The sequence below is a fragment of the Erpetoichthys calabaricus genome, chromosome 12 (assembly GCF_900747795.2).
Source record: "Erpetoichthys calabaricus chromosome 12, fErpCal1.3, whole genome shotgun sequence".
In the NCBI taxonomy this organism is placed as follows: Eukaryota; Metazoa; Chordata; class Cladistia; order Polypteriformes; family Polypteridae; genus Erpetoichthys; species Erpetoichthys calabaricus.
Genome location: NC_041405.2, coordinates 121,075,531 through 121,098,361, shown reverse-complemented (window position 1 = coordinate 121,098,361; position 22,831 = coordinate 121,075,531). Strand labels below are relative to the sequence as shown.

General features: G+C 37.9%; 1 protein-coding gene across 1 annotated transcript; it reads left to right on the top strand.

The window, feature by feature from the left end:
- The first annotated feature begins 6,787 nt into the window (after positions 1-6,787).
- On the top strand, positions 6,788-22,269 carry ercc6l (excision repair cross-complementation group 6-like). The gene is made up of 2 exons (XM_028816078.2): positions 6,788-7,114; positions 18,199-22,269. The coding sequence occupies exons 1-2, from the start codon at positions 7,047-7,049 to the stop codon at positions 22,130-22,132; spliced, it is 4,002 nt and encodes a 1,333-aa protein (XP_028671911.1). The 5' UTR covers positions 6,788-7,046; the 3' UTR covers positions 22,133-22,269.
- The last annotated feature ends 562 nt before the right edge of the window (positions 22,270-22,831 follow it).

Sequence of the window (22,831 nt, the reverse complement as noted above, 5' to 3'; positions counted from 1 at the left end):
GTTACCTGAAGAAGAGCAGTTTCACAGCTGTGCTGCACCTTGAAACCAGACTGAAAGGGTTCCATCAAATTATTAGAGGTTAAGTAATTGGTGAGCTGGGAGGCTAAAACACGCTCCAGAAATTTTGACAGAAAAGGTAAGTGGGAAATAGGCCGACAATTGTTAAGATTGTCACCATCAAGAGCAGACTTTTTTTAACATGTGGGTTACAGAAGCGATTTTAAAAGTGGCTGGCACAAACCCAGTGTCAAGGGATGTATTGATTATTGTCGTAACAGTTGGGATTATGGCATGAAGGCAGGATTTAAGAAGTGTGGTGGGGATGGGGTCCAGTACACAAGTAGTTGGCCTCATCTTACAAAGCAGGTCATTAACAAATGCCGATGTGACTGGTGAAAATTTAGAAAAGGAGCTGGATGGAGTGGGAAGACAGGGAAGGATATAAATGGATGATGGATTTATGTAAGTTGAATTATTTAGATCTTTAATTTTATTCCAGAAAAAGTGGAGGAATTTTTCACAGACTTCAGTAGAGGAGGTAATTGGGCCAGATGCAGGTTGAAGTAATTTATTAACTACAGAGAACAAAACCCTTGGGTTATCATGGCCACTTTCTATTATTCTGCCATAATGTGTGTTTCTGGCTGCAGTTAGTGTATCCCTGTAAGCCCTTTGATGGTCAGAGAAAGCCTGGATGTGAACAGTGAGGCCAGTCTTATGTGACATTCTCTCAAGGTATTCGCCAGCTGCTTTCATAGATCGTAGCTCTGAATTATACCATGGAGCTGAACACTTAAAGGAAACCTCCTTATGTTTTAAAGGAGCTGCTTTATCGAGTGCTGAATGAAGGGCTGAGTTATAGTGGTCAACAAGACTATATAGTGTTGATGGAATAGGTGAAATGAATCCAGCAAGAATAGACAGATATTTTTAACGTTTCAGAAAGAAATTTGATGTTTACAGGTAAGAGGAGGGAGAGGTAATGAGACAGTGAAAAGCACTGCTTTATGGTCAGAGAGTCCCAAATCACTGCTATAAGTGTTGCCGACAGATATGTGCAGATCAAATCCAGTATATGACCACCATAGTGGGTGGGAAAATCTACATGCTGCATCAAGTCAAAACAGTCCAGTAAGGATAGGAATTCATTTCTCAGTTTTGTCAATATGGATGTTGAAATCGCCAAGAAGAATGACTCTCTGGGAAAATGAACTTAAGTGGGTTAATAATTCAGCCAGATCAGATAAAAAAGATGCATTGTATTCCGGGGGGTGATAGACACAATAAGTGAGACAGGACCAGATTTTGTTATTAGCTTAAGAGCCAGACACTCGAAAAAGACAATGGACCATCAATGGGGATTCTTAACTTTGATCTAGCAATTACTGCTACTCCTCCGCCTTCTCTTGATATGCGAGGCTCCGTGAAGTGAATGTATCTGGGCGGGGTCACCTCCGTGACAGATGTAAAATCATTTGGTTTTTGCCAAGTTTCTGTTAAGCATAGCAAGTCATGGTTTGAGTCTGTAATAAATTCTGATAGCACCAGTGCTTTTCCATTAAGAGATCTTGAGTTAAACAGTGCAATATTAGCCGATGTGGGTTTGTTGTGCACAGATCCATGACCAGAGTTTATTTTAACATACAGGTAAAATTCCGTTACAACGAACTCCCAGGGACCTAAAAAATATTTCGTTGTAACGAAAATTTCTTTGTCATAAAATTCTTTATTTGTTACTATAGTGCTTTCTTTAACTTGCGCCCAGGCGTTTGCAATCATTTCAATAGCTTCTTTCGCGTTAATTTTAACCTCCTCTTGCCTACAAGTTATGCTGACGAATGATGCCCAAATCCAATGGCTGAAGCACTGCTGTGCAATTGGGTGGGAGGAATTCAACATGAACATTATCTAAATGTGGAAGCATGTTGTGTGCAGCACAGTTATCAATCAGAAGCCGAATCATGCTTTTCTTCTTCATATTGTGAGGTTTCTGAACTCTTTTGTGATCCCCCCCCCCCCCCCCAACAAAACACACACACACACACAGACTCCCAACCCAACGGGAATGACACACTCAAGTGCGTCCTGAAGTGCGATTGCAGCGTCTATGGAAGATTGTTTGTCCGTTGCCAGTGTTCTGACGATTTGTCCTACTTTGTCGAAGTATCCTACCGTAGTTTATTTCGACAGATGTATCTATCGATTGGTGCTACCTTATCGAAACATCCTACCTTTATAATGCATATGGGTAGATCATCTCGATGGAGTAAATAACACTAACTAAACATCCTACCTTTATAATGCATATGGGTAGATCATCTCGATGGGGTAAATAACACTAACTAAACATCCTACCTTTATAATGCATATGGGTAGATCATCTCGATGGGGTAAATAACACTAACTAAACATCCTACCTTTATAATGCATATGGGTAGATCATCTCGATGGGGTAAATAACACTAACTAAACATCCTACCTTTATTATACACATGGGTAGATCATCTCGATGGGGTAAATAACACTAACTAAACATCCTACCTTTATAATGCATATGGGTAGATCATCTCGATGGGGTAAATAACACTAACTAAACATCCTACCTTTATTATACACATGGGTAGATCATCTCGATGGGGTAAATAACACTAACTAAACATCCTACCTTTATAATGCATATGGGTAGATCATCTCGATGGGGTAAATAACACTAACTAAACATCCTACCTTTATAATGCATATGGGTAGATCATCTCGATGGGGTAAATAACACTAACTAAACATCCTACCTTTATAATGCATATGGGTAGATCATCTCGATGGGGTAAATAACACTAACTAAACATCCTACCTTTATTATACACATGGGTAGATCATCTCGATGGGGTAAATAACACTAACTAAACATCCTACCTTTATAATGCATATGGGTAGATCATCTCGATGGGGTAAATAACACTAACTAAACATCCTACCTTTATAATGCATATGGGTAGATCATCTCGATGGGGTAAATAACACTAACTAAACATCCTACCTTTATTATACACATGGGTAGATCATCTCGATGGGGTAAATAACGCTAACTAAACATCCTACCTTCATAATGCATATGGGTACATCAGTAACACATTTCCAAGGACTGAAATATACTGCAAAGCTGACACATTATATACTGTACAGTATAGTATAACAAAATAAACAACAATTGTATTACATACAACATTATAAAGTATGTGTAATATTTTCTATTGAACATATTAAGTGAAACTTTTAAGGTCCATAAAGCACCTTATTTGAGGGCATTTCAAATAAAACAATAGCACATCATAGGAAGAATAGAAAGGCTTTAATTTACATACATTTGTGAACAATAAAACACTCCAACAACAAAGACCAAAGAACAATAATTATTTATCTATACATTTTTTACAAACATATGTTATTTCAATTTTTTCATTGTATTTTTCACATTCAAAATGTGCCCAGCGACTGCACATATCACACTGCACCTGAAAAATAAAACATAACGTTTAGTCTGAACATGGAAACAGTAATAATAGTGACTGATTCAATTAACTATTTCTTCCGATGCGGCCAAGCAGGTGTAGAAGCAGTTAATATGTTACTTGTTAAGTTATATTACTAGACCCCAAGAACAAAATTATGAAGACTGAAAATGAGCATAGTAGGATATTATATTATTGTGGATGGTACATGTTGAAATATTGTTACCATTTCAATTGTGCTTTTGTTGGGATCATCTTCCAGCTTGGAACAAACCAAGCAATAATCTTCTGCATTGCCTATAATCACAGTTGTTCTCATTAGTATACAAGCTTTAACATCAGTCATTTGATTAATTTTCAGTATTTTGAAAAAGCAATAGTAGTGTTAGATGTAACACACTGCTGTTATTCAAAATAAGAAAATAATCTTCACTCAATATTTAATTTACTTTCAATTATTTTATTGCTAGTATGCTAATATTTGAGGCTTCTGACAAAATAATTCTTCAAGCAAACCTAACTTAAAATTTGAAAGTGTGTTGCATCATGTTAGGTTTTCCAAAATGCAATATCAAAGATGTTAATCAGATATCATTACAAACAAGTATTGGACCTTAGAACATTGGGATGCTCCTTTCACATTAACAGAACTTTTGCAGAAGAATCCTTATGAACTGTATGATAAAATATATTACTGTATGTGAATCATATCGTTGTATTACCTCTGTATTCAAGGAGAGCACAGGCTATGTCCGTCTTTGCAGTTCTCATGGCAGACTCACTGGTTAACACATCCATTAGCCCTCCTTTTGTGAGTTATAAATTTCTTCCCACTTTTTTTCCATAGCTTAAAAAAGCAAAATAAACAACTTGTAATTAGCACATTAAATTAACAGTTTATTTATTACACACTATGTCAACAAAAGCAACAGATTACTTGGCATGAATGGTATATACACCGTATATGTTACACCCATCCGTTTATTATAAGTCGTAGCATTAAACTTATAACGTTATACCATGTCATCAGATCGACAAGCAGTTGGTAAGCTTCGAGAAAAGTTGCGTAATTTTGGTCTGCGCATGCGTAGTATCAGTAAGTAGATCATTTCGATGGGTAGAATGTTTCGTTAGAACACGGGGCAGGGCAAAAACAGGCTCATAGAGCTGCAATGAAGTGACACAGAGGCAAATCATAAAAGGTCGGGGTCGCGCAATAAGTCCCTGTCTTGCACCCCAAAACACGAGGCTGAGTCTCACTACTTTAGCAAAACCAGCTTTATTCAGCTTGAAACAGGAATGGCACACTTGCTTATTGTAGCGTGATCTGCCACTCTGCTATATACAAGCAGTCGCCTGAGAAATAAACTGAAACGTTACTCACTCGTGATTTTTATGTCCATATGGTAAACGTTTTGTTGACCAGCACATTCTGATTTCAGCCGTTTGAATTACATCTTGATATACAACAAGCGCAAAGAAAGGTGGTACGTATACTGTATCGCTTTACGCACCCACAGTCAGCTTACTCTGTCACCGCAAATGCTGTGTCACCAGCCGCTGTTCACTGAATGAATATGTGCGGGCGGTTCATGGTGGATGACTTTCTGAGTTAAAACTTACAAGGGTTAAAGACTAACGGCAAGAATATTCATTCAAATACGAAAACTAAAAATATTTTAGTAAATTATTATTTTATTTCAGTTAGTCTTGCAGCTACTTTAATAGTTTTGTTTAGTTTTAGTTTTTCATTTCGGTTTTGTGAATTATTTTATTTCAATTTACGAAAATGTTTTTTTAATAATAGTTTCATTTTTGATTTTAGTTTTCGTTAACTATAATAACCTTGCTAAGCAGTGCAATGTCACACTGTAATGGCACCCAACAAATATCATCTCCAGGTGGCCAATTTAAAGACTGTGCAGGATTGTCTGGATGCATAAAAACTAATCAGGATGTCTGATTCCGCTTCACTATTGTCAAAAATCAGTCACAAACAGTCCAACATTTTTTCATCAATACATGCACTCCAATAGGACACTGGTCTAATGTGAGGGACACATCTGATCCATCAGGAGTGGTGAATATTTGGACAGTCAATTGACCGTCTTCACCAAACACCCGGCTGACTTTGAGTTTGCCATCTCCTGTAGGGATGTAACAGTGGTATTCTCGAGTACCAGGTAATCTTTTGACCATTGAGAATCACATTCTCTGTTCAGCAACATGAAATAGGATATCATCATTTGATATGAAAAAGTTTGACATTTTTGATAACTCAATGATTGAAAAGTCAATGATTACCATTATGAACAAATGGCACATTTAGCCTATTTTTAAGATGGAAAATAAACATGAAAGATTTGCACAAAAAAGTAATGTTTGTGTTTTGAGAAAGAAGGGACAATGTAGTATAAACGAAAAATATTTTTTAAATGATCTGCACATTCCCACATGCCATTAGGGTGCTCTGAAAATGAAATCCAAAATGATTTTTTTAAAAATAAGAACAGGACACCCCATTTGTTATTTAGAGCTGTGCATTTTGCAAGTTATGATAATGACTTAGAGGAGGAAAAATAACGGTGCTAAAGTAAAGTGCAGTGTTGTGCATAGTTGACTTCTGTGTGTATGAATACTTTTAGTAAAATATTTTAAATTATTGGAAGCAAATGCAATAAAATAATTCAAACATTTCATATGAAAATGGCCGTTTTTTCCTGCTTTGAAATGCAGAAAATATTCTGCTTACTTCTGTACTTAACAGAGTACAGTTTGTTAAGTTTAATATCTTACCATTTATCAGATCTTCTATATACATTTACATTAATGAGTTGTATTTAACACTTCACCCGTACTTTTCTCAAATACTGCATTTTGGTATTTTTCCACATTAAGGAGGATAAATATAATCATGGGATAACTTGTACTGTTTTATATTACAAATTACCGTCTTAATATTTGAAATCTTTTTTAAGTTCTGTGATTTTATCTCTACTGCTCTATTGCTTTTTTGCAGCATCTCCTGTGCCTCGTTCCACTCACTTCCACTTTCGTCCTCCACATTCTCCTTAACAGCGTCTCATCTAGTTACTTATTTCTATCACACATTTTAACCGCAATAGAGCAACGCCTGCGGATCTAAATGCGATTAAGAAACTTTATATAAAGATTTTGCGCGAATATTATGTTACTTCACTTATATCGCTTCCATTCTTTTGCATAATCAGTGCAATTCTGGGAGGAAGTGCTCATATCCACAGCTTTCTACTGGCCACGAGCTCTGGTTCACCATTTGAATTTTACTGAAAAACGCTTATTGGCTACGCATTCTTCTTAGTAGCATACTATTGGCTACGTCGCGCGTCGGTTGCGTCAAGAAATGAAAGTAACGTGCATCCTGACTGGGTTTCAAGGTTGGCGGTGAATATGCTTGCTGTAATGGTCGTTGCGTTTCACTGGAAAGGGTTTGTTTTTGTTTCTTAGAAAGTGAGAAGAATATTAAAGTATAATATATAGTGAAATTTGGTAGTCGAGATGAGTGAAGACGACTCCGCCGCTACATCAACCTCACCCGATCTTGACACAGTTGCTAAATACCAGAGGTGAGTTGCTGTATTGATCTTTACATAAACGTATACAGTAAATATATTTACCAGTGATTGCGTTCAATTGTTTTTCCCTTCGTGTTACCGTTTTATTTTAAGTGGTTTTGCATCTCTAAGCTTCTGAACCAATAGCTGAATACTTTGAAAGGGCAGTTATTCTCTCATTCCTGTCAGTTATACGTGGGTGTATGCGGCACATGCCAGATCGTAGAAAGCTTTCACTTATTCTCACATTCTTTGTTTTACCTGATTTCATTTTGAAATAAAGCAGCAGTCAGAAGAATGCCGTTTCCGTAATTTTTGTTTCAATAAAATATGAAACGAATTAGATTAGTTTTTAAAAAAGGAACGACGTTTTCCTGCAGCCTAGTGGATGTATCCTATGCCACACCATCACAGAAAATCAATTTGCAGCATGTAGTGACTTCGTCAAATAGAGCATATTATGCTGATACCTGACAGCAGTTCGATTACATAAAAACGTAGTTATTCAGGGGTAATGTAAGTACTGCGCATAAAGAGTTTTGGTATGGAGGCAGGAGTGGTGGCTCTGAAGCTAGGGATATGCACTGGCAATCGGAAGGTTGCCGGTTCGAATCCCGTAAATGCCAAAAGGGACTCTGCTCTGTTGGGTCCTTCAGCAAGGCCCTTAACCTGCAATTGCTGAGCGCTTTGAGTAGTGAGAAAAGCGCTATATAAATGCAAAGAATTATTATTATTATTACTTTCCCCATTAAAAATAAAGCATCTCTTTTGGAACTAGCATAAAGGTTTAATAAATATGGTCTAAGCTTGTTCAAGCATATCAAGAAGCCAGATAAAGGTCATGTGAACAACAAGGAACAAGAACATTTTATGTGAAAATGTGGCCCACTGTCATGTACTTGGCAAGTTGTCTTGTGTACACAAACCCCTATGTCAGGGGTGGCAAACTCCAGGCCTGGAGTGCCACAGTGGCTGCAGGTTTTCATTCTAACCATCTTCTTCATTAGTTTTTGCTGCTTATTAACTTCTTTTTCTTTAATTAGCTGCCAAACAATAATGAGACACAAAACAAGCTTTCACACATGACCAGCTCACCTGTGCCAATTACACAGTATCTGAAAATAAAGAAAGGTGAAGGTCTCAGTAAGGTTGATCTCTCAGGTCCCCAAAACATTTTGACAATGTTCTTAGAAAAAACAGAAAATCAAAAGTTATGGAATTGTCTGCTGTGTCAGAATGAGAGCAGCAACAAGCCATAGAATTAAAAAACGAGTTTAATTAACAGCAAGAATTGACTTCTCATTAAGAAACTGGTTGGAGTGAAATTAGTTGGAGTTTGAAGCCCCAATTTAGCTGGTTAGCTGTTGACTTGTTTCACATTTGATTTCTGTTTGGCTGTCATTTAATGAAGAAAATAATTCAGAGCACTGAATCCTTAAAAACAGGGCTATTAAAATGAATGGGGAAAAAGAAGTTAATTAGTAGTGAAAAGTGGTCACTGATTAGGAAAAGGGTTAGAATGAAAACCTGCAGCCACTGTGGCACTCCGGGACTGGAATTTGCCACCCCTGCCCTATGTTGTAGAATTACAACACCGACATTACAAGCTCAAAATCTAATTTGATGAATATGTTCCAAATTAACTAAGTATCTATATGCTCAAGACATTATAATAAACACACAAAAAATATTTCAGGCATTTTCCTTACTTGAATCTTGTTATATCCAGTCCAGTAAAACAAGTAGATGAGCTTCACAGACAGTTTGCAGGAAGAATGAGTTGATGGCCTGATGGCCAGGTATATACACAGTTACTATCCAATAGTATTGCAAGACTAAACAAAAGGACCCATAGACCAGGGGTAGGCAATCTCGGTCCTGGAGTGCCACAGTATGTGCAGGTTTTTGTTCCAACACAGTTCCTTAACGAGAACTCAATTATTGCTGATGAAGCACATATTGCTTAAGTGACATTTTAATGCTTCATTTTAGTGGTCTCGCTTGTTAAGGTTCTCCAACCTTAATTGCTTATTTCAATCTTAAACTGCTGCATTCAGTGTTTTAATTGCTCCTTATTAGCAATAAGATGTAAAAGACAAAGCAGCCAGCAGTTCTTCAGCTAGCTTTTTTCCAATTCCATCTGTGTGTGTTCATCATGCACGGTTTGATTTAATAAAACACTTAATAGAAAAATGTGACAGACTGAAAATGATCTGTTTTAGGCTTCAAATCATTTGGATGATATCCTTGGAAAGGAAAAAAATCTACGATATAAAAGCCTTACATTGCACAGACTAACAAGCCATAAAATTAAATAAGGTCTGAGATTGGCAATGATTGGTTTCTAATTAAGCAATTGGTTTGGAATGAAAACCTGTAGCCACTGCGGCTCACCAGGACCGACATTGCCTACCCCTGTTTTACATCTTATTGCTAATAAGGAGCAATTAAAACACTGAATGCAGTTTAAGATTGAAATAAGCAATTAAGGTTGGAGAACCTTAACAAGCGAGACCACTAAAATGAAGCATCAAAATGTCACTTAAGCAATATGTGCTTCATCAGCAATAATTGAGTTCTCGTTAAGGAACTGGGTTGGAACAAAAACCTGCACATACTGTGGCACTCCAGGACCGAGATTGCCTACCCCTGCCATAGACTATTTAAATGTGGCCTTTAAATATAATAATAATAAAATACAGGTGTATTTTTTAGGAGAGTTAAGGTAAGAGTTATTAAATATGGGCAAATACAGGTAAATAAAATTGGTAAATGTTAAAAGTAGAAGCTGCACTATTGTCAAAGTCATGAGGACCAATGCTGCAAGCCAGTCATCTTATTTTAAGGCAGTATACCCAAGATTATAATTCAAAACCATTATTAAACAGTTTGGCTATATGTTTAGTGGACCCTGAAAAAAAACTAAACTAGTTTATTTTTCATTAACTTGAATAATTTATATTGTTACTTTCATATTTAGTTTACTGTGCTGCAAAGCAACCAGCACAAAATACAGCTTCTCCTTTAATGGATCATTAAAAAGTACAAGTTTTACTGCATTTGATTTCAGCCAGTTTTCTCCATTGTGTTGAACACATGTGGAAGTGATTAAAGCAGGTTAGTCTGCATGGCATCTGGCTGTGGAAGCAGCTTAATTTTTGTAGTGTTCCTGAAAATTGTGAAAGTTGAGAATGCATTTGAAACTAGTTAAAAATGTATACATTTCAATTAAAATACATGATTACTGAAAAGGAAAAGGTGATTGTTCCACATAAGGTAGTATGGTGTAATGGTTAATGCCTTGGACCTCAAACCCTGAGGTTGTGAGTTCAAATCCCATTGTTCACATGGTGCAGGTCGCATCTCCCGCCTTTGCCCCCCAACTGAAAAAACAAAAGAATTTCAACCAGTTATATCTTTCAAATGTTGTAATTTGCCTTGGATAAAGTCATCAGGCAAATAGTATAATATGGAAAATAATAAGATTCTAACAGACTGGTGTTGAGTCTCTTATAGAAAATTGAAAACATAGTCATGGTACAGAAGATGCTACTATATGAATGGGGGGGGGGGCAGGGGTTGAGGCTTGCTTGACAATTTGTTACAAATCTCTTGGGTACAGTGACTGATTAGCTATTTTATCTAATTCTGAAATAGCATTTTGTTTGTCATGTTCAGCACGTAAAGTGAGGCCTTTCCTTTGGCATAAACAAAGAATTCAGACTTTATGTGGCTTGCTTTATTTCATTTTTAACTAGCAAGGCTAGGAACACTTGTCCCTCACTCTCTGAATTACAATAAAAGAAATGGTGTTAGAGAATGTCCTTCATGGATGCCAAATCCGAAAGCTTTATTGACATGGATATACTGGATTAAGTGGGTTCAAACATTAATTTAAGTAAGGTGATGTGATATATAAGTTATCCTATTCAATCCTGTCAAATGTGTTTTTTGTGAAGTTAACAATATCTTATGGGATTCCAAAGCAGATGACATGCATACTTTGTAAAATATGTTTCATAAATTGGATAGGAATTTATGCCCTTGAAGAACTTGGTTAGGTTGTTGATTTTTTATTTTATTTATTTATTTATTTATTTTTGGTGCTGAAGAAATAATGAAATAGGAAAATCTGTTGTTACATTAGTTTAGAGTTGTGTAATGTTTGACTTGGAGGGCTTTTGGTTTGGTCCTGATATGTAAAACCAAAGAAATTAAGAGGAAAGAAAACCCTCTTATAATTACTATAAGTTATTACAATTTTTTTGCATCTTTGTTTTTGCGATTCTTACAGGAGTATTATAACTAACTAGTTAAATTGTTGTTCATCTCTTGGTATTCAGTTTTTGAGCCTTTAGAGGTATCATTACTTTCTGTACTAGTGGTTTTTGTTTCGTTCTTGTATAATCTGAGTTGCTGAGATCTTTTTAGCCTTTCTTCATGCTCTCAATATCATCCATCCATCCATTATCCAACCAGCTATATCCTAACACAGGGTCACGGGGGGTCTGCTGGAGCCAATCCCAGCCAACACAGGGCGTAAGGCAGGAACAAACCCCGGGCAGGGTTTACCCAGCGCTACCACTGCACCACCATGCTGCCGCTCTCAATCTCAGTGGTATGATTTAAGTAATAATTACTCTGTTGTGCTCAACAGAATGAGTTCTGTTTGGAGGCCTCTAATTTCCTCTTATGCACTATGTACTACATATTTTGCCCACTTAAAAAACATTGAGAGCTTCCCAAAAATTGTTGCAGAAGAATGGAGGTTCTTTCAATAAATTGATCAAATTATAAATAAAATGTATTTACTAAAAATCAGCATCTGCCTGAAGTAATAAATTAAATCTGAAGTTGCTCCATCAATTAAAAAGATTTGTTACTGTGATCTCTGAAATAAGGATTGCATGATTGGAAATAACAGTATTATTCAGTCCCTTCAGGATTTCGCGAGGTTTTTTTTTTTTTTTGTGATTGTTGAATCCTAAAATGTCTGATTTTTGTGGCAGCTGTTTCAAAAAGTTGTGGAGAATGTTGCAATGTTTGGAGCCCTTATTTTTTTTTCTATAACATTGCAAGAACAAATGAATTTACAGAAATAGTTGCAACTGTTTTAGTATTCTATGTAACCTTTCCAAAAAAGCACAGGATTTCAACAATATTAAGGTTTAAAGAGCACAGAACATTGATATCAGCTGTCAGTGACAACAAATCTGTTCAAGTACTTTCTTAGACTTAATGTAAAAAATATAATTAAATGAAATGTTGAAAAACTCCATTAATAAAAAAGTGCATATCCTGCATCCAAGTTCAGAAATTCACATTACCTGTATGCACACAAACAGCAAAGTACCACTGAACCTCTCTTAACATTGTTTTTACAACACACCATATAAAGTGTAAATCAGCAAAAAAATAACTCAGAAATTTGGTCTACAGACCAAAAATATTAATTTATACTGGCAGACATCCACAACAAAGCTGAACACTTTATTTTTCTGAGAACTCATAACTCATGAAACCATAATTCCTGAAGTCAGAAATGATGAGAGTCAGTCCTGAAAGCTGCCTAAATGTTCCCCATGTCTCCCTCTGAGTCTTCCTCACAATCTTTCTCCATGTCATCCCTTTCAAAAGCCCCACTGGTAAGGCGTTGGTTGTGGTACAAGAAGACCAAGGCTTTGAGGTTGTTGTTAGTGATTGATCTTCTTTGACTGGACAACACCAGCTTGTAAATGCTGTTTCTTCGTTAAGCATCTGCTGAGTTTATGATGACGTCTTTGTATCTTTTGGCTAAGACACTGAGCACAGGAAGTCTCTCCTGTAGCCCATTCCAAAACACATCTAGATCAATCGCTCCACACAATGAAGCTCTGAGTGCTGCTGGACCCAGGCTGTTGTAGTAGGCCTCAAACTCCTCTTGAGGTACAGTACTGAAGCCTGGGATGTGTTTGTAACTAGAAGCACTGTTATTCATAAATGAAGTGTGATGAGGGTCAAACACCCTGACATCCTGAAGAAAGTTAATGGGATTGTCCATCTGACATGTATTTGGTGAGCTTTTCCTCTGCATTATTGTATGCTTGTTCCACTGTATAGAGGATGTGTATTTTAATGGCAAAGGAGACGTCAAACCCTTCAAAGTACTTGGCACATGCTTTATACTGCATCTGTTCATTTGCAGCAAAGTTCATCTGTAGATCTTCAAGATAGTCAAAAATCTTGGTGGTTATAGGGCATCGGCTCTGGAAGATGTTCAGAAGCTGCACAATAACTTTACACTTGTCTGCCACGAGTCTGATCTGGACCTGCAGATATGCACCAATGTCTGGATTTTGTAGCATTTCATGGAGTCTCTCCACAGACAGTGGTATGCTTTTGCCACACGTCTGTGGGTAGAATAACAGAAAACTTAGTCAAGAGTTTCAATGCAATTAACTAAATTAAATTTAAAAATTACCGATGCACATGGCATCTGTAAGAAATACATTTTTAATGTGTGTATTTAGGTGCAAGTTAGCGTGAGTAGGGTGTGGACGCTAGAGGTGCTGTTGCCCCGCTAAACCCACCAGACAGACGTCCAAGACACACTTGTAAAAGCACCAAGAAGAATTCTTTAATTTTCTTCCAATAAAGTGCACAAAGCACTGCTAACTCCACAAATCAATAATACAATAAACATAATCCTCCACTCCCAGCAGCTTAGTCACCCAACCTCCCAACTCCGGCTCTTTTTGCTGGGTCTTAACCAGTCCTTTAAATAGTCCATGACCTGGAAGTGTTTCTCCCAGGTTCAATGCCACATCATCCTTCTCAAATAGCCCGGAAGTACTGCTGGCTTCCGTCCTCATGACTCCAAAGTTCTTCCAGGTTGTCGTAAGAGTAATAGTCCCCAGGTTCTTTGTGAGCTCCCTCTGGCGGCACCCAACAGGGCTGAGGAAACAGACTCCACGTCCCAGGATGCTTTGTGGGAATCCGGGGAACCGTTGCCATCCAGGGGAGCTGCCACCTAGTGTCCTGGGGGATGCAGTGCCCTGAAAAGGCTGCTTTCCTCCACTCTTTTCTTTCAGGGACGTCCCAGCCGATCTGAACCGCCGGCTGTCCATCACAGGGTAAAGTAAAATGTTATGTTTACACATGTTGAGTAATTAAGATACTTTGTTAAGACAGGAGGAAATGGTCTTTACCTACATTTCTAAAGTATCTATCTATCTATCTATTTCCATCTCTATGAACTCCTTGTAGTGTACAAAGTGCTCTGCATGGTACAGTACTGCACTGCACTGAACTGTTGTTACAGCAGGACAGCTTGTTGGTTTTTCTTTTTTGGGCAGTTGCATTGCTGTGGAAAAGCTATAAGAATTTTATTTAGTAGGCACTTACCAAAAAGGAAGAACAGGTTCACCTGCACGTTTAAAATGTGATTTGCTGTTAATTATGTCCCTTGTGAAAGGTGTGTCCACTGCTTCCAAACTGTAAAAGATTTTATAACAAGATCTACTCTAGTTTTAATGCAAACGTAACTTAAATACCAAATCATCCAACAATATATTGTAAAAGCACCTCCACCAGCGCATTCCCTCAATATCCAAAGGCACACTAGCAGTACAAATTGTTACAGTATAGAAGTTTGTGTTGGAGCTCTTAAAATAGCGTCACACTTATGTAGAATACGCATTATGTGACACAAGTCACACTTTATTTGAGGTGAGACACAAAAATAACCGGATTGGTAAAAAAAAAAAAAAATTATTGATGAATTACAGCATTCTAAACATTGTAACCTTCTATATATTCCCCCTCCTGATCTCTACACCGCTCCATACGTATTTTCCATTGATTGAAACAGTGCTGGAAGTCTTCTTGCTTGAGGCTTTTCAACAGGCTTACCGTTTCTGTCTTCACTTTATCCATTGAAGAATAATGTGTTCCGTTCAGGTCACTTTTGATTTTCGGGAACAATTAAAAATCACAGGGAGCTAAATCGGGCGAATAGGGAGGATGATCGAGGACAGGAATGTTTTTGTCAGTCAAAAACTGCTTTACGGAAAAAGCACTTTGTGCTGGAGCGTTGTCTTGTCTCGCTGTTCGCTTTTATCACCTGACATTGTTGCGGCAACTCGTGTAGCGATTATTGGGCAGATACTGACTGGGCTGTTCAAGGATATACCTAGACGGTCGGCGGTTTGAGAGGGTATGTAGGAGGGGATATAGTTCTATGCTTCATGTCCAGCTGACCTCCAGACTGTTTTCCAGGAAAGCCCCAATCCCAGTCCGGTTATGTTTGTGTCTCACCTCGTATAAGCTTAGATTGTCCATTGTATAACACTAGCTGTGTAAGCGCGTGCTGTAAAAAGCCCGGGGTCCTAGAAACTATTGAAATCGTCAAAAAAAAATTGAACTGTAGAGATGTCAGATGATCGAAAGGAACTACTCTGGTCATCTCTCTCCTAGGAGCTCGCATTGCTTGAACATTAGCAGTGGAAGGAAAAGTAAAAGGGGTACCATTTTGCAGATGTTAGCGGCTAAGTGACTTTGTCTTTCTCCTGAGGTTTTGTTTGGTGATGTGATGGCCTTGCTTGTGTTATGAGCAGTTAAGTGAGTTTTATGTTTCCTCAGAAGTGGAGCCCTTACCCCAACTCCACCTCTCACTTCCGGGCAAGACCGACACACGCACACACGCGTAGCCATTTATATATGAGACAAGCTGTTATATTTCAAACTTATAACGTCTTCAGCAGCACTGGTTGGCCAAGACATTTTTGTCAGCCTAATGATTTTTTTTTTTTTTTATTATTATTATTATTATACGGTTAAATATTTCTACACTTGTTGATTTTTCCATTTTGGCAGCTGAACAATTATATCAGCAGGCCCCTGCATTTCCAGAATAATAATAGTGCTCATCGGTATTGGAAAGAAAAGCAGCTGTGCTAATGAACAGGCAGTATTATTCATTGTGGTCTATGAAAATACTACGTGTTAAAATACCACACCTATATTCTAGCAATGCATGTTTGCAGTTCCAATTGGACAGTAATTTTCACTACTTTAGTTGCTTGTTTAGATGTGCAGTCAGAAGGTTGATGCTGTGCAGCCTTGTCTATGCTTCACTGGTGTTAGGCAGATTTGTTGCTTTGAGTGTTTTAAGTATTGACACCTGCATCGGGTGTGGCTCTTGCAGAGTGTACAACTGAGTATGAGTGGAGTAAAGCTGTTTTCATGTTATGCAACTTCTAGTTGTAGGGTATGTTACACTGAGTTTCTGATCTTGTCACTGGATCATGTCAGATTATATGACTGAAATCGCTGGGCATGTCAAATTTTATGACTGCATTACAACTTTCCTGCACAGTCACGCTTGTCTCTTTTTCTGACAGCTAAATAGCTCTCTGATGTAGCAGGTGCTATACAAGGCATTAACACGAATGGTGAGCTTAGCTACAATGTTTTCCCTTTTTTCTTGTTCACATTCTGTCGTAGTAGGTAAAACAGGAAACATCATGCAGATGAGCCTTTTTTTTCTGGTTGTGAGGTGCAAAACACCTTGTGATGATGCGGGTTCACTCCACGCTTCCATCGTCCTTCTGGGAGCCCTGAACCCGACACTGTTGGTAATGTCACTGATGAGCTAGGCGGTGAGGCACAACAATGAAGCAAGGGAATGGTGCAAAAGTGTAAAGTGCTTTTATTTAAAAACAGCAAACAAAACAAGTGTTCAAAAAAATAAGTGCAGTGTCTCAAAATCTTCTAAATAAATAATCCATAAAAACGGGTGAAAGGTGGAAGTTAAAAAGCACAAGAGAAAAAAAAAACAATCCTTTAAAACAACGATGTTAAAACAATGGCATGAAGCAGTCTCTTTAAAAAATCCAAAGCACGGTGCGACTTCTCTAACACTGGCAACTCTCCTGCTTCTCCCTTCCGAGCCCCTCAACAGGGAGTCGCCCAACCAGCAAAATGCATCTCCCTCAATACAGGTCCAGTAGCCCTCCGATCCCTGGCTACGTCGGGCTCCATCCAAACCGAGACTTGGGTTCTTTCCCCAGAGGCCAGGTCGCTCACGTTGGGGCTCAACCAGCCCAAAGCCTCCATGACTGCCGCTGACTTTCAACGGCCAGTCGTCTTCATCACTGGTCACTCCAGCTCCTTGATCGCTCAGCTGGAGCGACCGCTTCCTTCAGCCCCACCTAGTGTTGGCCTAACACTCTTTCTTGGGGCTGTCCTTCCAGCTGCCCCTGCTCCATCAAGCCTGCTTTCGCTCGCGCCAGCGTTCTCCCTCCTGTTTCTTGCTGTCTTCTCCTCATTAACCTCCTGTTCGTTTTTTCTTCTTCCTTTTTTTTTTTTTCATCCACCCCTACTAGCCGCCACGCACTTCTATATATCATGGGGACGTGGATCAGCTGTGTCAATCAGCAGCTCCCGGGAACAATTACGGATGCAGACAACTCCTCACCTGTGCACTTAAGCGAGGTTCACCCGCATCACAAATTCCCTGAGAACCGATCTGCCACACACAATACGCCCCCTCGCTAAGCCATAAGTGCAGCGATTATTTATTTAAAAAGTGGCCCTGTTGACTTGAGCTGTGTACCCGCTACACCACACACCTGCGTTAATTTATTCTTCATTGTGGCATTATATGCATTGTACTTCTGGAAAGGCATTCATTGGCTGTTGGCTCTCATGCACATGAAGCCTAGTTTTATGACCAAAGACAGAATCAGACAATTTTTAGATTTTTGTCTGAGAGAGCTGCTGACTAGTTGGAGCGTGTCAGACTATGCAACTGGCCTTAATAAGCTTGTGCCGCCGACTGCTTCTGACTTGCTAAGATGTGTAAATCAAGGCAACGACCGAAGATCGCTGTGAAAGTCAAAAAATGTGACATGTTCTTTTAAGGTGCATGATTGGAACATATATATAAATCTTTCTGAAACATGCTCTCTGAAAATTAACATTATGTTCTTAACATTCATAGAAATTTTTACACTATAGTATATCTTTTTATTTTCAAATAGTACTTGTAAATTTACTTTGTGTATTTTTAGAAACCAAAAAATATTCTTCATTTCTTAATTTTTCTTTTCCCTTAGATTGGTAAAAGAAGGAAAAGAAGAGGCCAGAAAAGGAAACCTGGTAAAGTCTTTGGAACTGTTCAGTGCTGCCTATGAAGTTCATCAAAGTGAAAAGCTTAAGAGCCGAATACAGAGGCTTGAAGAAGCTGTTAAAGAATTTGGGATTGGAAGTGATGAAGATGATGAATTTGTTAATATAAATAACAGTGGTTTAAAAATATACAGGGAACTTCATGACAAACTCTTTGAACACCAAAAAGAAGGAGTAGCATTTCTTTACAGTTTATTCAGAGATGGACGAAAAGGTGGAATTTTAGCAGATGACATGGGTTTGGGAAAGACTATTCAAATTATTGCATTTCTTTCTGGAATGTTTGATTCTGACTTTGTCACGTGTGCTCTTCTTGTTATGCCCACAACTTTAATTGGTAATTGGACAAAGGAATTTAAAAAGTGGACTCCAGGAATGAGAGTTAAAGAATTTCATGGGACAAGCAAAAGAGAGCGCACATTGAACTTGGAAAAGATTCAGAGACGAGGTGGGGTACTTATAACCACTTATCAAATGTTAATCAACAACTGGCAAGCATTGTCCAGTTTTTCAGACAGAGAATTTACATGGGACTATCTCATTCTAGATGAGGCACATAAGATTAAATCAACTTCAACCAAAACAGCAAAATGTGCCCATGCTATACCTGCAAAAAATCGCATTCTTCTAACTGGGACACCGGTACAAAATAATCTGCAAGAAATGTGGGCATTGTTTGATTTCGCTCTAAAGGGAACACTTTTAGGTACAGCAAAGACCTTTAAAATTGAATATGAAAACCCTATTACTCGTGCACGAGAAAAGGATGCTACACCCGGAGAAAAAGCACTGGGGCTAAAAATTTCTGAAAATCTGATGTCAATCATTGACCCATATTTTCTGAGAAGAACAAAGCAGGATGTTCAGGATAGGAAGCAACAGCTTTTAAAAGGGGAACAGGATGCAGAAATTTTAGAAAACCAAGAAAATATTAATCCTAATGTGAATTGTGAGATGCCTTCTCTTACAAGAAAAAATGATCTGATTGTATGGACATTTCTGAGCTCAGTTCAAGAAGAAATCTACAGAAAGTTCATCTCCTTAGACCAAATCAAGGAACTTCTCATGACGACTCGCTCACCTTTAGCTGAACTGAACATATTGAAGAAACTGTGTGATCACCCACGTCTCCTTTCTGCAAGAGCTTGTTACCAATTGGGCCTTGAAAATGGAGATAATAATGAAGATGATCTGGTTGAGAACAGTGGTACCGCTGGAAAAATAGACCACCTTTCAGATGAGACACTAATTCAAGAATCTGGCAAGTTAACCTTTCTAATTGGGCTTTTGGAAAGACTTAAAGGTGAAGGCAACCGTACTCTTGTCTTCTCACAATCAAGAAAAATGCTTGATATTATTCACCGGGTTTTGGTTAATCGAGGTTTTAATGTGATGAGAATTGATGGAACAATCACACATTTAGGTGAACGAGAAAGACGCATTGCTCTTTTCCAAAATGACAGTTCTTATTCTGTGTTCCTTCTTACCACTCAGGTTGGAGGGGTAGGCATTACACTTACTGCTGCAAACAGGGTTGTGATTTTCGATCCCAGCTGGAATCCAGCTACAGATGCACAAGCAGTAGACAGAGCATACAGGATTGGCCAAAAGGAAAATGTTGTCATATATAGGCTTATTACATGTGGCACTGTGGAGGAAAAGATATATCGACGTCAGGTGTTTAAGGACTCTCTGATTAGACAGACAACTGGTGACAAAAAGAACCCTTTTAGATACTTCAGCAAGCAGGAGTTAAAAGAGTTATTCAAACTGGAAGAGACCAGGTCTTCTTCTACACAGATCCAACTTCAAATGTTACATGCAAGGCAGAGACATACAGACATTTCTCTGGATATGCACATAGCATATCTTCACACTTTAAACATGTTTGGCATCTCTGATCATGATCTTCTCTTTTCTTGTGATTCAGCAATTCAAGACCATCCTGAAGATCTAGAAGCACATCACTATATTGAGAACAGAGTTTTAAAAGCACAAGAACTAGTGAAAGCAGAATCTGAACTTCATCAACAGTTTAATGAGTGCATTAAATCCAACACTGAACCAGGGTGGCTTCATAAACAAATTCAGCCAAAGCAAACACTTGAGAAGACATCTAAACAAGAGATACCAGTTTCTGCACAGTTGACTATTAGTGATGATTCTGCATCACCATCAGCAGTTGTGGATTTAACAAATGAAAGCTTTGACCACGAAGAGGAGATTAACAATGTAAGCCACAAAATAATTGATCTTGCTCTTGACAGTAGTCATGAAGAAGCAGAGGCAAACGACATGGAAATGCTGAATTCACCCCGTGAATGTTCAATAAAAAAGGAATTTAATAGTAGTGTTACTAAATCAGGGAGTGAAAATCTCAGTAAAAATGAGCTTATTAATGGCCCTTCAGATTTTGTGAGCAAGGTTGTTAACATATCTGATATAAATATGGCATCACCAAGCTTGAAACACAACTTGTTAAATGATGATGCTGCTACTTCAGAAATGATGTATTCACCCAATAAACATTTAAAGGACAATAGTTCTAGAAGAAGCCAGTTACTGTCGCCTAACAATCTAGCACCTAAAAATGAAACAAATGATGCATCAATGACTTCTCCTTGTGCAGTTAAAACAAATGTAGCAAATTTCAATTTGTCTCGGCAATCCTTTTATGACATGGACAAGTCTAACAAATTTGATGCGGCAGACCCCGATTTGTTTTCTGAATCGATGCCTCAGTGTGACTTTAAACTTCAGATTGATGACAGTATGGACGATCTGTTTGAAGCAGACACATCTGACATCCCTAAACCTGACTTCAATTTGCACATCTCTGCAGAGAAGAGCTCTGGCAGCTTATTAAAAGAATCTCCAAAGATGAGTACAAGCACTGAGAATGGTTATATTAAAGGCAATACTGAAAAATCACCTACAAGAAATATATCCTTTGAACATGAAAGTGATGGCAGTCCTGAAAATGGAGAGGAAGAGGAGGATGAGGATGATATGTGTAATATGCGAAGGAAAAAAAAGGCACATGTTATTTATGATAGTGGAGATGAGGAAGATAATGCAAATTGCAGTTATGAAGCAGAAAATATTTCTGTTAATGAACTAGACTATTTTAATTCAAGCCCATTACGTTCTTCTTTCACTGGGATCAGTGTATCAACTCCAAAGCAAAACTTTCCTGTACTACACACATCATCTTCATCTTTGACGCCTGGTCATAAGGCTGCTGCTCCAAATGCGTCTGTAGCTTCTAGAACCTCTTTTGTATCTGCTGTTGTGGAGGATATTGAAGATATTAGTGAAGGTATGGAGATGGAAGAGGAGGAGGAGGATGAAGAAGAAGAAGTATCAAGTGATAACAAAAGTGATGATATAGAGCCACGCAATGAAGTAAAAATGCAGGAGGATGATAACATGTATGAAGTGTCTGCATCTGAAAAATCTACAGAGGATGCTTCTGTCACTGGGGAAGATGAGGAGGTAGAAGAGGAAAGTGAAGCAAGTTACTCTGAAAGTGATAACAGTGAGTCTTTAGAAGACGAGCAGAGCATTCAAGATGAATCGACTGGCAATTTTGAGCTTCAGTCGGGTGAAAATGTAGACTGCTTTGCTTCTCAACGGCAGATTCCTTTCATTGAACAAAATGCTGAAATGCTTTGTGCTAATGAACTTCAGTCACAAGACAAAGAGTATGATAATTTAGTGAACAAAGGTAAAGAACTTCAAAAAGGAGGGAGGTTAAAAGAAGCTTTAGATGTATTCTTAAAGGCACTTGATATAAAAAGTGGTGATCCTGAAATTCAGCTTACAACTATAAGACTGTATCGGCAACTCAGTACTAGTTAAAGTCAACACGTGTTTTTCTCTGTAATTGAGTTTACTGGATTACAATATTTTGGGTTTTTTCTATGTATTTTTATATATGATGCCAGTGCAATGACTTACATATAAAATATTTGCAAAAATAAATTAATCTCAATGTATCTTTTGATTGGTTTTGTTTATAAAGTAGTGTAAGATTTAAACTCCTGAATTATTCTTTTATTAGTATATAAGAGTAAAACCTAACATTCTTGGATCCATTTAATCAAATTCACAATTGATGGGGAGTTAAAGATAAATTAACATTTAGTGAATAGGCAAAGCTGATGGTAACTTTTCAGAACCTGAATTCTATTATTTCCTCTGGTCTAGACTGTCTTGTACCAGTGTGGCTATTTACTACTTGTAACTTATTAAGCAGAGATTTCCAACAGGTCTGGGTGTCATTCATCATGTCCGGTGATAGTATAAGGTATGTGTGTGACTCTCGGTATACACACATACAAGACAGTAATGCACAATGTGTTTTATTTAAATCTTGTATACATTTTAGTACTTGCTTTCACAATGCCATAAATTTCAGCTTTTGGCTATATTTTAGGCATGATCAGAACTTCCTGATAATGCTTTTCTTTTCTTTTCTATTAGGGGGAAAAAATGCAACTGTTTTATAGTAGAAATTCAAACTGCAGATGAATTAAATCTCTGCAATACAAGTTGGTT